We start from the raw sequence: 16609 nt of genomic DNA, 5'->3' as shown, positions 1-16609 counted from the left end.
AGGATGTGGGTTCAATCCCTGGTCTTGCTCAGTGGGTTAAGGATCCAGCGTTGCCAAGAGCTGTGGTGTAGGTCGCAGATGCAGCTTGGATCTGGCGTTGCTGTCGCTCTGGCATAGGCTGGCAGCTGCAGCTCTGATGAGACCCCTAGTCTGGGAACCTCCATATGCCACAGGTGCAGCCCTAGAAAAGACAAAAAGACAAAATAAATAAATAAATAGATAAACAAATAAATCTAACAGTGGCTGTCAGATTTATTTATTTGTTTGTTTTCAGCATTCTCTATGCCAACGATCAGCCTGAGGTGTAAAGTTAGGGTTTTCTCAAGTTTTTTCTGGGTCTACACTTTTTCCTGGGCATGTGTGGTCATGTTCTAATTTTCCCTGTGTATAATGTTGCTTTTGAATATCCCAATCTTTAATGTTTGGCTCTCAAAAGAAGAAAAAGAAAAATGAAAGGAGGATGAAAGGGTGCCAGCCCTTTAAATCCCCTGTCACTTCAACCAGAAGGGGATGAGCTTGTGACAATGGAGGGAGGTGCAACAAAAACGGCCACCTAGCTGACTTTTGTCTGCACTCCCTGATTAGAAGCAACAATCAGTGATCGGAACACAGATACCCAACACTTGGAGGCCAGGGAGTTTTTGCCCACCCTGACTCCCACAAGCTGTGTGCAAGCTGCTCCTGGAACTTGTGTATGTCTGCCTGTTATTGGACTGAGAATGGGGGATGGGTTGCTGCTACTGTGCTAAGAGCTGATATGGAAATTAACCACAATTTACCATTCAAGCCTTCCCCTAGAAATTTCAACTTTTCAATAGACTCCAGATTTCCAAAATAATTATGTCAGACAGATTCTGCCAGGGTAATTGTTGTCTATGTGGGAAGACAGATTCCTGGCGTGTCCTATTTCATAACATTTCCAGAATTATCTCCCCTCCCCAACATGATTCTGCGTAAGAGAGATTTTTGTGGCTCAGGTATTGACAGCAGAGATAGAACTATGTGTAGGGGTCAGACTATGCAGTTTTCATCGACCACATTAAAGATCTGGGTTATCCTAAGGGCAATAGAAATGTGTAAAAATTTGAGATTGGGGCAAGGTGAAATGCCTGGTGTTTCACAAACATCACGGACTGCAGTGTAAAACAGGAGTCCACAGTCCCTAGCCCCAGCCAAATCCAACCTGCCATCCTTTTTTCCTACGACTGTGAGCAATTTTTACATTTCAAAATTGTTTTTAAAAAAAATCAAAAGAATACTATTTCATGACATGCAAAATTACATGAAAATTATACTTCAGTGTCATAAATAAAATTTTACTGGAACACTTATTGTTCATATTTTATCTAGGCTGTTTTGTCTTACAGTTGCAGAATTGAGTAGTCGCAACATAGACTCTTAAAGCCTGAAAAGCCTATTCGCAGCCTTGCCCTTTACAGAAAGATTCCCAATTCCTAGTATAGAGGATGGTATTCGAAAAGGGAAGCATGAATGTGAGTAGATCTCCCACCCCTTTCAAGCCAATCCATTCTCTGCCCTTCTCCATGCCCTGGAGACTGCCTCTTAAGCAGAGCGTCACTCAGAACTTCCCTCTAGCTTCAGGTTTTGTGTACTCAGTAGGAATCACCTGGCAGAAGATCAGAAGGAAAGAGGAGAGAGATGGAGTATTCTTCCCATCTTCATCCTAGTACAATCCTGGCTGATGCCTTAGGTCTCTTAGACTACAACTCAGAGGAGTCCCTGGGGCTCTGGTTCTCTTCAGGCTCCAATAAAACATGCCCACGCCCATCCCTTCAGGGCGGATGGTTTGATAGTCTCTGGATGCCTCAGTACTCCTTGTCGTCTTCCTCATCATCTCTGTAAACCCTTTCATTATCATTAAAATCTTGGCTGAGAGTGTCTTCTGTTTCCTGTCGTGATCAGACTCATAGATGGCCACCACATTTTCGAGAGGAAATAAATTAGTAGCCAGAGTGGAGGGTGGTATGAGGGAAGACGAAGAGAACAGATGGGAGAGAAGCACAGGAGGTAAAATGAACAAGACTTGGTGATAAATTTGGGAAGTTAGGCAAAGGGGAGGTATTTACATTGACCTTGGTTTCTAGGTTTTGTACCTGGATGGTGGGAAAGATCAATATTTTAGGAGGGAAGCTTATAAACTCATTTTCACCCAACATTTTATTACAAAAAAGTGCAAACCTGGAGCTCATTTGGAGGCACATAGATTAGGTGTGCCTTGGAGTCATTCAAGAGATGATATTGACTAGGCTCCTGGATATTAGAGTCTGGAGCTCGGTAGAGAAATATGGGCTACAAGAAACACATGTCGGAGTATCTGTGGTAACTGAAGCCTATCTTTTTTACTATCTGAAAAAAGTCTTTCCTTCCATCTCTCTATCCCACTCCTACAAGCTAGTGCGTATGTCCCTATACCATGACGTTACAGCACCACTTTTCACTTATGTGGTTATTATTTCATGTCTGTCTTCCTAAGTAAAATTTAATCTCTATGAAAGCAAGGAACTGATCTTTCAGTGTAGCATCCCCAGTGCCTAGCACAATGCTTTGCACATAGCGGAAATGTTTAACTTGTTGAGTAAAGAAGTGAACTAACCAGTGTTTGGATTGCTCTGTTGCATTGAGGCTGACAGCCACTTGAATATTCTGAGACTCAAAATTATCCAGGACTCAGCCCTTTGAGCCTGATAAGGAAGTTTAGGTCCCTCTAGTATCATGGTTGATGACTCTGTTTGGTCTAGGCAGTGTTTTATAATTTGGTGCATTGGACCAATGGCTTTTCCAGTTGGCTCACCTCTGAAGTGTGAAAGTCTCTGTTCATGTTTAACCATTTTGGTTTGGAACATGGCAACCATCAAAGTTCCAAAGTATATGAAAATCTAAACTAAAAACACAGTTAAGATTTATGGCCAGGAGATAAATTTATAAAGGCTGTGGACTGGCTAATAAATTAAATGTTAGGAGCATGAACTCAGTTCTTCTTGGACTGCCCTGTTGCTCTGACTCAAGCCATTTGTTCTATTCTGGAATTATTTCTAACCCCGGGGCTCTTAACCTTCTGAGATCCTGTACAATTTTGAGAATTTGCTAAAAGCTTTTATTTGTTTCCTCAGGGAGATGCTAATGTGCACATTTATGAAATATACTATGTTTACAATTTTATCAGAGGCATTCAGGAGCCTCTCCAAGAATTTCCGGTTAAGAATCCTATTCTTACATAATTCAAAACCACCTTCTGGACACCCAGTTGTGGAAGATCTTGGAAGCTATTGGTTCGGTGGGCACAGGGAGGTGCCTGATTGAACAGCATCAAGGAGAGAGAGGGCATGGAGCACACAGAAAATGGAACTGAGCCATAATCTCTGCATTTCCGATTGAAGCTTTAAATGTATGTGCAGTCTTCACTTTAATCAAAACAGCTTAATTTAGGAAAGAAAGAGCCCATTTCTTTTTCTTTTAAAAAATCCTGATTTGATTGCTTCCTGAGTATTGTTCTTTTTAAAGGAGAAATGCAAACCATATGTTACTAGGGTCTCAGTTTGACAGCTTAACTGGGGTCATGCTAGGATTCAGATATTTCTGGTCATGATAGGAAGGCCAGTAGGATGCGTCGATTGGCAGCAAGGACCAAGAGAGCCCCTTTGGCATGATCTCATCTAGGGTTGCTGTTTTGGGTCATGGTGTCAGGTCTGAGCGTCAGTATGGTTTTTCGACAGCACAGTGTCAGTCGCTTATTGCCCTGCAGCTCCTATGGACTTGCTCCTCACCCAAGTTGAGTAACAGTAGTGATTAAAATGCTAAAAATGAAAAACTCTGTAAGGCGTTGTGCAGAGGTTGGAGGTGCCCCTTCCACATGTCTTCAAAGTTGTCTACTGTGCACACCTGTGACTTCCTACCTAAGAGCTCTTTTTTTTTTTTTTTTTTGGAGCCCAAGGGGAAGCTCAGGCCATGAGCTGGTCAAGCTGGTAATGCCAGAAAGTTAATGCCCCTGGAAGAAGCCTTCTGTCGATAACAGGTGGGAACATGGTGAATAAGCAACACTTAGCCAATGATGGATGGAGAGCTTCCTCATCCCTCAGGCTGGAATAACTCTGAGGTGTGTTGTACACCACTTCTCAGAGTGCTTCAGCAGGACTGGGCTCCAGGTTTAAGTGGCCTGATCATATACCTCTATTTGCTTTCTTCCCTTCACCATCTTACTTTTCCTACTCCCTTTCCGTTATTCCTGGGATTGCCTCCCAAATAAACTACTTAACACTTAAATCCTTGTCCTGGATGTTGTTTCTGTGGGAAATTCCATACTAAGGTAGGCAATGTGCATACAGGGCAGTACAAGTTTGAAGTCAGACCTGGATTCAAATTCATTCTCACCAAGGACAATGAACAATTTAATTTCTCTAAGACTAATTCTTCCTCTTATTTCCTTCTATAAAATGGGGATAATCGCACTGACTTCACAAGGTCAGTTTGTAAAGAAAAAAAATGAGAATATGTATAAAGCATTGTCTATGGCAACATGCACATTTTAAGCCCTTAATAAATGTTGGCTCCTATCGTTAACATAGTTTGCATAATATTGTTAATACAGCATACTCAGGTTGAGGGCAAAGCTGTTTTTCACCCTTGGGGTGACTGCTGAAGCAGGTTGACTTGGGAGCTGTGCTGTAAGGCTGTGTCTCTGGTGAGAATCTATGGATTAGCTATATCGATGGCCTAGAAGGGAGTTCCCATTGTGGCTCAGTGAGTTAAGAACCTGGCATAATGTCTGTGAAGATGCAGGTTTGATCCCTGGGTTTGCTCAGTGGATTAAGGATCCAGCATTGCTGCAAGGTGCAATGTAGGTCACAGATGCAGCCTAGATCTGGTGTTGCTGGGGCTGTGGTATAGACTGCAGCTGGAGCTCCGTTTAGACACCTAGCCCAGGAACTTCTATAAAAAGAAAAAAATCTTCTGTAAAAAGAAAACAAACAAGTCAATGGCTTAGAGGAAGTGTGAGCCAGACCAGGAAGGGGTCAAAATCAAAGGCCTGTTTTAGTACCTCTTGGGGCCACTTATAATAAAGGGACTTAAGTTCATGTCTTACTTTCTTATTAGACTGTGAGCTCCTTCTCGAAGGCAGAATTTAGATATAATTTATTTGTATATGCCCAGAAGCCAGCATAGTCTCTGGCCAGGGTTGCTAGTTTTAGCAAATAAAACAAACCAACAAACAAAAAGACAAAACTAAAAATAACTAAAAAAACCATTCATTTATCCAAAATTCAAATTTAACTGGGTGTTCTATATTTCATTTGGTCATTCTATCCCTGGCATATAGCCAACCTTAATAAATATTGGTGAGTGAGTGAATGAATGGCTAGCATCGTAGCAACAAATGGAGAAATAAATGGGTAAAAAAGTGGATTAACCATGTAAAAGATACTCGTGTAAGTTATTCCTAACAATACCAAAACATCAAAATTGTATCGGGATAACAATCTACTTCTGAAAATCTGACAGCCTGGCTTTCACTTGAGATGCATTTTCCATCCACGCTTTGTTAGCCACTTTCACTCAGTGTTCACATGGGAAGAATACTCATCTCCTGTTAACGCAGGTGTTTCGTTCCAACACTTTTACCTCTTAATTCCACACATTTCTGATTTCATATTTTGCCTAATTGTTTATTAGTGTGTACCAGATGCACAAGAAAACTGACATTGGATGGCATATGGGGTCCAGTCATTCTGCAGCACAATCATCTCTGTATCTTCTTTAAAATTGCCATAATTGTGCTTTTACTCCAGCCGAACCCTCGGGTTTTGGGTAAAGTCATTCACCTTGATTAAACCATCAGGACCAATTCTGTTTGGGGAAAAAGTATGTTTAGGGGTTAGCTCACTGAACAATTAGTATGAAGAAAGATTATATAAAGAAATAATGTATTGGGGAAATTAAATAAATAAATACATATGCAAAACAAAAAAGAAAGATTATATACATATAAACAAATTCTGCGGGGCTCCTGCCGTCCTCACCCTCTTTTTTTCCCATCTCTTCACTGCCTGTTCCTCCTGCTCCCTTCCTGCCCCACTGGTCAAACCTGAGCCTGAGCCAGAGTCACCTGCAGGTCTCGCAGAGACCCTGAGGCCTGGCCCCGCCCCCAGAGTTTCTGATTGGATGGGCTCAGGGTGCAGCCTGAGAAACTGCATTTCTAACATGTTCCCAGGTGCTGCTGCTGCTGGTCTGGGGAGCATTCTATGAGAATCACTGTCCTATACCATTCTTTCTTTCCCCTTCCCCCTCCTCTTTCTGATCCTTACTTCACGTATTCGTCTGTTCCCAGAGCAGGATAACACAGTAACCTCACTACGCTTGGCCCGTGAGATTTGCTTTCCCCATAGTCTTTCCCCTCCACTTTGGTAAAAGTTGACTTACACTTCCTGTTCAATGTAATTGAGCATTCGACTGACGTGTGATGCGGAGATCTCCCCGTCCACCTCAGCGATATACGTGTAGAGAAACTGGAAGGTGCTGAAAGGGATCCGGGGAGGTCCACCGTCGTGGTCAGAGGATAACACTTCACACACTATCTTGAGAGTTTTGGCAATGGTCTATAAAGCCATAAGGTTAAATGAGGAGAAAGTCAAGATGCCTAAAATCACTTTAGATACAACAAAGAAAACAAAAATGTTGATCTCATAAAATGAAGTGGGGATGATATAATATTGGAAAATTTGATTTTTTTAATACCCAAATGTCATTTAATTCAATCTCAAAATATTGAGTATCTACTGAGAGTCTCTTTTCCCTTCCCTTTCTTGCTTGGAGGAATACTCTCAAAGAATAAGTTGAGTGCCTTAAGACCTTTATTCCTTTCATCACAATAACTTAAGAGTTCCTTCTGTTGCACAACGGGATGGGCAGTGTTTGGGGAACATTGGGATGCAGGTTCCATCCCCCAACCCAAAACAGTGGGTTAAGGATTTGGTGTTGCTGAAAGCTGTGGCAGTAGGTCACAGATGTGACTCGGATCTGATCTCTCTGGCCTGGGAACTCCATATGCCTTGTGGTGGCCAAAAAAGTAAAAAGAGAAAAAGAAAGAATAATCTCACTGAAAGAGAGTAGTTTGATTTTAACTTCTATAAAATTGGAATGACTGCTTCTTCTTAATGCTCTCCAGTCTTATCTCTAAAGGGCTGAGGTGATTAGTGGAGCTTATATACTCCAGCAAGACACTTGGAGCAGTGCCGCAGGAGGGGAGCAGGCCACTTTCATTCACTCTCTCAGGCCCTTGGGAGTCCTCTCCCAGCAGCTGCTACAAAGCACAGTGTGAGGCAGTGTGCCAGGCACGTCCATGGAGGAGAGTGGGAGTGTGGGTGCACAGGAAGCTGGTAAGAGGTTGTCAGGGAGGGTGGGAGGGTGTGTGCATGACTGAGGTAGATTTGCAAGCATGTGTGCACTGGACTTCATCATTTCCACTATAGCTCATCCTCTCTGCTTCTTAAAAAGCCCTACTGCCCTATTGCCTTTGTTCTGTGATCCTCTTGCTTTAATCTCATCCAAATTGGGATGCTCTTTTGGGATGAATTATGCACCCCAAATTCATATGTTGAAGTCCTAACCCCTAGAACCTCAGAATGTGACTGAATTTGGAGATAGGGTCTTCAAAGAACTAATTAAGTTAAAACAAAGTCATTAAAGCTCTAATCCAATAGGTCTGGTGTCCTTATAAGAAGAGGAGATAAGGATACAGATAGAGAGAGGGGGCGGCGGGGGCAGGGGGGTGCTTGGGAGAGAGAGGCAGGGACAGAAACAGAGAGAGAAGAGAGAGAAAAAATAGTACCAGACATGCATGCAGAGAGGGACAACCATAATAAGAAAGAGGGAGATGATGGTAATCATTAAAAGCCAAGGAGAAGGAGTTCCCGTCATGGCTCATCAGTAATGAATCCTACTAATATCCATGAGGTCGAGGGTTTGATCCCCAGTCTCTCTCAGTGAGTTAAAGATCTGGCATTGCCATGAGCTGTGGTGTAGGTTGAAGATATGGCTTAGATCCCGATTTGCTGTGGCTGTAGTGTAAGCTGGCACTTACACTAGATTCGACCCCTAGTCTGGGAACTTCCATTATGCAGCAGGTGTGGCCCTAAAAACCAAAAGCAAAAAAACCAAAAAGAGCCTAGGAGGAGACCTCAGACACCTTGATCCAGCCTTCCAGCCTCCAAAAACAGTGAGAAAACAAACTGCTTTTTTTAAGCCACCCAGTCTGTGGTACTTTCTTATCTTTTATTGAGTATTCAAATAACAAATTCTATTGCCCTCATAAGATTTTTAAATATTTTAAAAGATTTGATAAATGGATGAATGTATAAAAACTCTCTGGATTGGAGCTTTTCTGGTCAATTTAATCAAATCTAAAGTAAACAGGAGTTCCCATCATGGCGCAATGGTTAACGAATCCGACCAGGAACCATGAGGTTGTGGGTTCGATCCCTGGCCTTGCTCAGTGGGTTAAGGATCCAGCATTGCTGTGAGTTGTGGTGTGGGTCGCAGACATGGGAGTGGCTCAAGAAAAGGCAAAAAGACCAAATAAATAAATAAATAAAGTAAACAGAGATCTGGAGTTCCCACTGTAGTGCAGTGGGTTAAGAATCTGACTGCAGCAGCTCAAGTCATTTTGGAGGTGGGGTTTTGATTCCTGTCCAAGGAACTTCCATATGCCCCAGGTTCAGCTACCATAAAATTAAAAAAAACAAAAAAAAAACAAAAAAAACACATATCTGCATTCTGTTGTACAGTTTTTTGGTCAGATGGGGCTCCACTTCATAAAGATAGCCTTTTTTTTTTGTCTTTTTTTTTTTAGGGCCGCACCCACCGCATATGGAGGTTCCTAGGCCGGGGGTCAGATCAGAGCTGCAGCTGCCGGCCTGCACCACAGCCATAGCCACGCAGGATCCAAACTGCATCTGTGACCTACACCACAGCTCACGGCAACACAGATCTTTAACCCACTGAACGAGGCCAGGGATGGAAACTTCATCCTCATGGATACTAGTCAGATTCATTTCCACTGAGCCACGACAAGAACTCCCTATAAAGATAGACTTTAAGCATCTTACAAGCCTCATTTTCAAACTCAGAGGTGAAAGGCTGAGAAAGTGAATTATCTGCTAACAAAATATGCCCTTCCTTCCAGTGAACACAATTACACGATCTCTTCTTGTGTGTAATTGGCCTCAGTGGAACAGGAGGCAGAGCGGACATCCTAGAGGAAGGAGTGCTGAGAGGGAAGAGGAGCGCAGGTCTGCGCGATGTAGTGTTTGAATCCTGTGGGTGGATTCAGAGAACACAAGGCTGGAGGAAATGCACCTGCTTCCCACAAGTTGTGCCACTGGGCTCTTCTCTAAAGAGGGACTGGATTTTTCTAAACGGCACAGAGATCAGGACTGGCTGGTGAGCTGGCAAAGCAAGGAGGGAATTTCTGGGCTTGCCTCTAAAGATATGTGGATTAACAAGAATGGACTGTCCTCCAGATGGTGCCACCCTGACCACTTCCATATTTAAGTTCCCACGAGGTGTCCAGCATGAAACAAATGGGAATAACAGGACTAGCCCTGGGATTCACAGGGCACCCTTATTTATGGACTGGACCTTCAGGCTGACTTTACCTCTGGATGTTTTTGTTTCTTTCCTTTTTAGGCTTGCACTCTCAGCATATGGAAGTTCTCAGGCTAGGGGGCTGTGGCTGCAGCTGCTGGCCTAGGCCACAGCCGCAGCAACACAGGATCCAAGCCACATCTGCAAACTATGCCATAGCTTGTAGCAATGCTGGATCCTTAACCCACTGAGTGAGACCCAGGATTGAACCTTCATCCTCAAGGATACTAGTCAGGTTCTTAACCTGCCGAGCCACAAGGGGACCTCCCCTCCCCTCTAGGTGTTCTCTGATATAAGGGTGATAGAGGTGGGGGACAAAATTAGACACCTAGGTAATTTTCAGAATTGGCGGGGCCCACTGTTATCCAGAGCCAGGCCTGAGGGTATCTCAGGGAAGCAGAGAAGGTGTAATGGAATCACAGGGTGTGAGAGATCAAAGGACCTCATGGACCATCTAATCCAACCTCCCTGTTTCAGTAGGAAGTAGACAGACATGACTCACCTCATGGTAGCCCCTCCCCAGTTTGGGTGGCAACTGTATCCAAGTAAACCTAGCAGCTGCAGAGGGAGAGGAGGGATTTAGTGTTCCAATGTCACTCTGGGTTACTGTGATGTATATGGACAAGGAGAGGACCAAGATCAGGGCACAGAGGAGGGCAACTTGGAAGTGACCCAAGGAAGCCCTAAGCACCAGTGAGAACAGAGGTGAGATGGTGGTGACCTGTCCTGCTGTGAGAGAAGAGACTAAAGGCTTCAGCTGTACAGCCTGCAACCACACAGAGTGTTTCTGAGAGATCAGAGGGGCCAGGAAGGACCGAGGGATGAGGGAACCCCCCTCTTGGCTGCTCTCAGATCCCAGTGTCATCCCTCACCTCTAACACTCACTGCCACCCTGATTCAGAGAGGAGCAATCTGAGAGACTGAGCGATTCCCTTTAGAGCTGTTTTCAGCTACTGAAGCAGACGAAGATGCCTGAGTTGGGGTGAATCTGTTTTTTTGTTTTTTTGGGTTTTTTTTTTGCCTTTTCTAGAGCCACTCCCTCGGCATATGGAGGTTCCCAGGCTAGGGGTTGAATCAGAGCTGTAGCCGCTAGCCTACACCACAGCTCACAGCAACGCCAGATCCTTAACCCACTGAGCAAGGCCAGGGATTGAACCCGCCACCTCATGGTTCCTAGTCAGATTCGTTAACTACTGAGCCATGACGGGAACTCCAAGGGGTGAATCTGTTTATTTCATACCCCGCCCTTCCTGGGTAGCGTAGATTGGGAAGATCAGGCTTAACTACAGAGAAATACATTCTCCCCCTCCAACATTTCTGAATGTGGTATAATAAATCAGTGACCCTATGAGAATCTCATCAAATGTGTCAGTTTTTAATATTCCCTCTGTGATTTCCCCCGTCCTTGGGCTATTTCCACACAAGTAGACTAGCGCTGATTGGCAACTTGCCTGCCTTTGCTGTGGAGAGTAGTTTATTCATTGCATAATAGTTGCTAGAAAAGACACTGAAGAAGGAAAAAACAACAACAACAACCCAGCAATGGCCCCTCCTCTCCTCCTCTCTAAAGACATAATTATGCTGAAAGTTGAGCAGAACTACAGGAAAAGTTGGACTTCAATATTTCTGGTAACTTTTCTCACAAATGGAAGTATCAAGTATGCATTCCCAGGATATTTAAGAGGAAAGAGCAAGATCGTGTTTAGATATACTCAATGAGTCAAACCAGCTTTCTCGTACCATTTGGTTTTGGCAGAGGCAATCATTTTCGCATTAATTTTTAAACTTGCATGCATTCCACGGAGTTTTAAAAAATCATTTTTCTGACTCAATTTCATTTGTTATTATAATAGCGTTTAACAAGAGTGAGTCCACATATAAGATGCTACCAAAAGCTTTGAAGTCTGCATATGAACTGGTTTCTTTAAAACAGGAAAAGCAGCTCTTCCAATTGTAAATCAAGTCAAATCTGGAAAAGGCATGCATTTGTATGAGGGTCCTGCATCCATGGTGATGTCATGACTAGTCTGGAAATAGCCTCAATTCTCCTTTCCTACTCCCTTATCTCTTATTTTTATATCCAATTATGCTTATCAAATAGTAGTTTTCTATAAGGCTGCATCCCTTTAAAAAAATCTCTATTGGTATATCTTCTGGGTGGGTGAATCCCACGCATAAGCCAATCTTCTTCTACAGCTGGCTCTTGGTTATCTTTAGGAATATGAATGGAAGGAGTGGAGAGATATTTTATTTTAGGAAATAAACCTAAGTGCAGTGACTGAATTCATAAATAATCCCAAAGCTGCATCTTAGTCAACCTCTCCCCAGAGTCTGATGCCAGTTTTCCTCTCCCTCCTCCTAATCCCTCCTTCTGGCCAATGAGCAGAGAAATGACCTTCATTCTCAGAGGAGAAGTAGACAAGAGGAGGCATGTTCCTCCTTAGCCCTGGAGAGTTGACCGTGTTTGTAGATTGTACTGCCCTTCCAGACTCCAAGGGATTTTCCCAGGAGGAACAAAGAGCAATCAAGCTAACTTACAACTCCAAGAGAGCTGCAAGCAAGGGCTAGAAACTTCAGCCACTCAATCTCCTCCGTGAAGCGGCCCACATTCATCACACTATTAAACAGATCCATCGGGAGACTCAGCACCTTCCACATCTGGGCCAGCTCATCTGCGTGGATGATCAGTCTGCCAGCAACCTGTGGGACAGACACAAGACAGGGGATGAGGGACAGGATGAGATGGCTCTGAGAACACCTGCCCAGGAAAGACCCTCCTTTCCCAGCATCAGCAAGACGTGGGGAAGGGTATTGGGGGCCAGTGAGGACTCTGTTTGGCAGTTCTCTTTGCAAGGGCAGAGGAATATACACCTGACTGAAGAGCATTCTGAGATACAATCTAACCATTTCAACAGGTGTCAGAGTTACAGGGGAAACTAACGCATATATTACACTTAAATTTTTTTTAATGCTTTTATTATCTGCTGTTTCAACCCTAGGCTGTCCCTATGGGGCAGGTAGGGCAGTCTGAAAATGAAACCAAGGGGCAGGGCACTGGTCTGAGACCACTAATTAATGGTGAAGCTAGAATTAGATGTTAAATCTCTTGCTTCTAGATTCCATTGAGTTCTTTGCACTAGGCCCTGAATGCACCTCTCACACTTTCCCAGGAGTAATATGGGGTCTATGATCTGAATGCATAACACTGCTGGGTCCTCAGATGTCTGCCATGTCCATGGCACAAAGAGCATGGTGGTCAAGAGGAGAAGGCCACACATGGCCAGTTGTTGGCCAACCATGCGATAAGGGTGCGGGTGCCCCAGTGAAGCGCTATCACAACTTTCATGGTCCTCTGATTTCAGTGAGATCCTAAGCCTCTGGGATACAAGGAAGTTGGCCAAATCACTCCTGAATCACCCCAAACCTTTTGGTCCTGGATCCTAAAGTGAGATATGGTAGTGCTAAGCCACATTTCTTGGGAGTTGGCCAAACTGCAAGTTTTTCCAAGGCAGATCCTCCTCATCCATTCACAGGACAGCTCCCAGGGTGATGTGGCTATGGAGAGAGCCAGAGTTTAAAAGCCAGGCTCTGTCCACACCTGAGATAACAGTGGAACTATAACTATAACTCAAACTGTGAGTGGCATCATATATGGTCTTAGTCAGTAAAGGAGACACTGGCAAGGGAGGTGGACTTACACTTTCTGGAGAGAAGGGATTAGCTTTACATTGAGCCAGGACATCCTGAAAGCTCCAAGGCAATCTGGGATGACCCAATTGACAATGCAGATTACCACCTATTTCACTGTCACTCCTACTTCCCCAAAGATTTACTCTCAGCACATGGTTTAGTGAATGTTAAGACAATGCTTCTTTTCAGCTAGCATCCATCATCTCCCAGTAATTCATCAAAATGACCAACACAAAGGGAAGGAGGAGGGCACGTGCTCATAATGTTTTCCAGGCCTTTTAGAAAACACGGAATTGATCTTTCAGCCACATTCATGCGAATCTACAAAAAAGGTGATATTGTAGACAGTATCCTTAATAGGGAATGGGCACTGTTGGAAAAGGCATGCCACGCAGATGTCACCATGGCAAAACGGAAGAGACTGCAATGTCACCCAGTATGATGTTGGCACTGCTGGAAACAAGTTAACGGCAAGATTCTTGCCAAGAGAATTAATGTGTGTGTGGAGCACATTTAAGCACTTTAAGAGCCAAGACAGCTTCCTGAAACCTGTGAAGGAAAACGATCAGAAAAAGAAGGAAGCCAAAGAGAAAGGTACTTGGGTTCAGTGGAAGCGCCAGCTTGCTCCACTCAGAGAAGCTCAGTTCCTGAGAGCCAATGGAAAGGAGCCTGAACTGTTGGAACCCATTCTCTATGAATTCGTGGCATGGTAAGTGTAAAGAAAATAAAAGACCTTGGCTGTAAAAAAAAAAAAAAAAGTTGAAATGTTGAGTGGCCAGCTGATGGGCAAGGGGACTTTTGTCTGTACTCACCCTTGACATTGACCCCCAGCCTGGGGCTGGAAGCACGAATCTTACCCTAGAATGCAGGATCTTTAACAGCTCCGGTGTAAGCTCCGCCCAGTTAGACAAAGCCACTCGTTCAGACCGCTCCCTCACTGGAGGAATATCTCCGCGAGCCATGGCTCCAAAATAACTACAAGACAAACAGTTAGGGGGTTGGAGGGAGCAGCCTATACTCCAGTGGCCTCTGGCTGCTTTGGGAACTCACCCCTCTATTCCTGTCTTTTTCTTTTCTTTCTTTCTTTTTTTTTTTTTTTTTTGAGGGGAGGGTTAAAGAAAAGAACATTTACTAACATTTGCTTCTACATGCCAGACACTGTTTTTAGTTCATTTATGTACAGAAAAAGCCTGAATGTGTTTGTTACTTCACACTTAAGGTATAGAGATAGCTTAGGGAATAAAAAGATTTGTTCTTCTCTAAGGATGAGGTATAACCAGCAAAAGTTTGGTGTGGAATTCCCGGAAGCACATTGGGTTTGTTTGTGGGTTTTTTTAAAGTCATTCTTTTAGTAAGTGTTTTATACACATATGTATGTGCATGCACACATACACACATATATAGGTGTATAATTATAATGAGATATATATTATTGTGTATGTATAAAATGCATATTATATAAGTATACAAAAGGAGAGAGAAAATTATTGTTATTTTATTTTTCATTAATTTTTAAAGAGAACATATTTTATTTTTCTTTTGGCTGCACCTACCATATGCAGAAGTTCTTGTGCCAGGGATCCAACCCACTGTCATGGCAGTGATAATTGCTAGATCCTTAACCCACTGAGCCACCAGAGTACACCCTAATTATTGTTATTTTAACCTCCTCACTCTCTTTTATGAAGGAAGAATCCTAGTACTTGGAGTATCTTTTTTTTCTGAACATAAAGATCTTGATGCTTGAAAACAATGGCTCTCTACATGCTTATAGTGGGTATTAGGTAGTGGTAGGGTTATGTAATCTTGGAAGGAGAAGTTGGAAGAGAACTAAAATGGTTTGCATAAGAAAGGGGAGAAGATGGGGTCCTCTGGGGGTGAACTAGAAAGTTTTTCTAGCTGGAAGCAGTGAGGTTTGGGGCTTCAAAGGTGGTGGGGCAGGGAGAGAAGGTTGACAGGGCACTAACAGAGGCTTAGGTGAGAAGCCAAGCCAAAAAGGGTTTGAGATGAACTTCCAGGGGGTGTGTAAATCCCCATGGAATGACACACCCCATGGAAATCCTCCTCTCTCTTCCCTCAAAAATTTTAGTAACATCTGCCTGCCTATTAGTGCTGTGTGGAATGGATTCTGTTTGGTGCAGTGTGGAAAAATGCTGACCCCTGTTTCAGGATTGACGTATGATGGAAAGGGGCTGCCCAAAGCAGGGACTGGACTTGGGTGGTTGACACGTGGGGCACCGATGCTGTGTGGAAGGGCCTGTCTCCATCAGAAGCCCTCTTATTGACTATCCCTGGGTCACAATCTCTTACTTTTTATTAATTTCTCCAGATCCAGGTGGTAGAAAAAGAACATAGAGGGAATTTTATAAAAGCCCATTTTTAGGGTCAAGCCATGCAGTGATGGAGCAAACCACTGTTTGTCTCCAAGTCACCACACAATGCAGAGCTACAGCTGCCAGCACTAAAACATCTTTTAGGCCTCCCTTGGAGGTCATGGGGTGGGGAGGGGCAGAAGAAATCCTTTCAGGCCACCTCTAACAGTGTGCATGAGACAGTCAGGGCTGGGATGGGTGTGGCTTTGGACCTTTTAGCAAAGTTGGTTAGAGAACATGGAAATGAGGCTGTAGCCATGGGTCTCATTCTCTTTGGGTTGTTTAGCTTCATTTGCAGCAAACAATTCCATGGTTCTTCAAATTTGCGTGGTCACACATACCCACCATAAGACAAATTAGTGTATGTCCTGCTGATGTCTGGTAGGTGGTTTATTCATGGACAGCTCATATGCAGGGAAATTTTTGGCTTGTGATGAATTTAACATTTTCTCTTGGAAATACTTTGTGGCATTTTACCTCCAAAATGCTGCACGTTTGTCAGTCACATAAAACCATCTGACAAGTTGCTTTTCACGTCTGAATAGATGGAGAGTCCTCTTAGGTCATATGCTCTTTTTTTTTTTTTTTCATTGTAGTTCAACTACAAACTGATTCTTCATGGGTATCTAAAACATTTATAGACCATGATACAATATGGGAGCAAGAAGGCTACAACAGCAGAATGTTTTCTCCCATAAATGTCAGGGACAATACAAAGAAGTGTCATTTTTCTAGCTATAAAGCAGCAGCGCAAGAACAATAAAATGGGGTTTTAAACTATTATATAGTACAAAACACAGTCTGTCTGAGGGTGCCAAAAGAAATTAGTCTTCTGACGGTAAAGTTCAATTTTAGAGGTAATACATAAAATTTAGAATAGAAAACGAAAC

General features: G+C 43.4%; 1 protein-coding gene and 1 pseudogene across 2 annotated transcripts in view; one reads left to right on the top strand and one right to left on the bottom strand.

Annotated features, from left to right (window-relative positions):
* Positions 1-5660: 5660 nt before the first annotated feature.
* Positions 5661-16609, bottom strand: part of ROPN1 (rhophilin associated tail protein 1) — a 32534-nt gene continuing 21585 nt past the window's right edge. For both annotated transcript variants that reach the window (NM_001172369.1, XM_021068368.2), the window contains 4 exon segments: positions 5661-5862; positions 6436-6611; positions 12196-12357; positions 14205-14322. In NM_001172369.1, the coding sequence (NP_001165840.1) occupies positions 5796-5862; positions 6436-6611; positions 12196-12357; positions 14205-14322 (523 nt within the window). In that variant the 3' untranslated portion in view covers positions 5661-5795.
* LOC102157780 (large ribosomal subunit protein eL21 pseudogene) lies at positions 13570-14044 on the top strand (annotated as a pseudogene).

This window comes from Sus scrofa, chromosome 13, assembly GCF_054392235.1.
Source record: "Sus scrofa isolate SSC_HxYL_T2T_F1_AM1 chromosome 13, Sscrofa_HxYL_maternal_Yorkshire_Landrace_v2.0, whole genome shotgun sequence".
Taxonomy (NCBI): domain Eukaryota; kingdom Metazoa; phylum Chordata; class Mammalia; order Artiodactyla; family Suidae; genus Sus; species Sus scrofa.
Note: the sequence above shows the minus strand (reverse complement) of the source record. Positions and strands in the feature narration are given on the sequence as shown.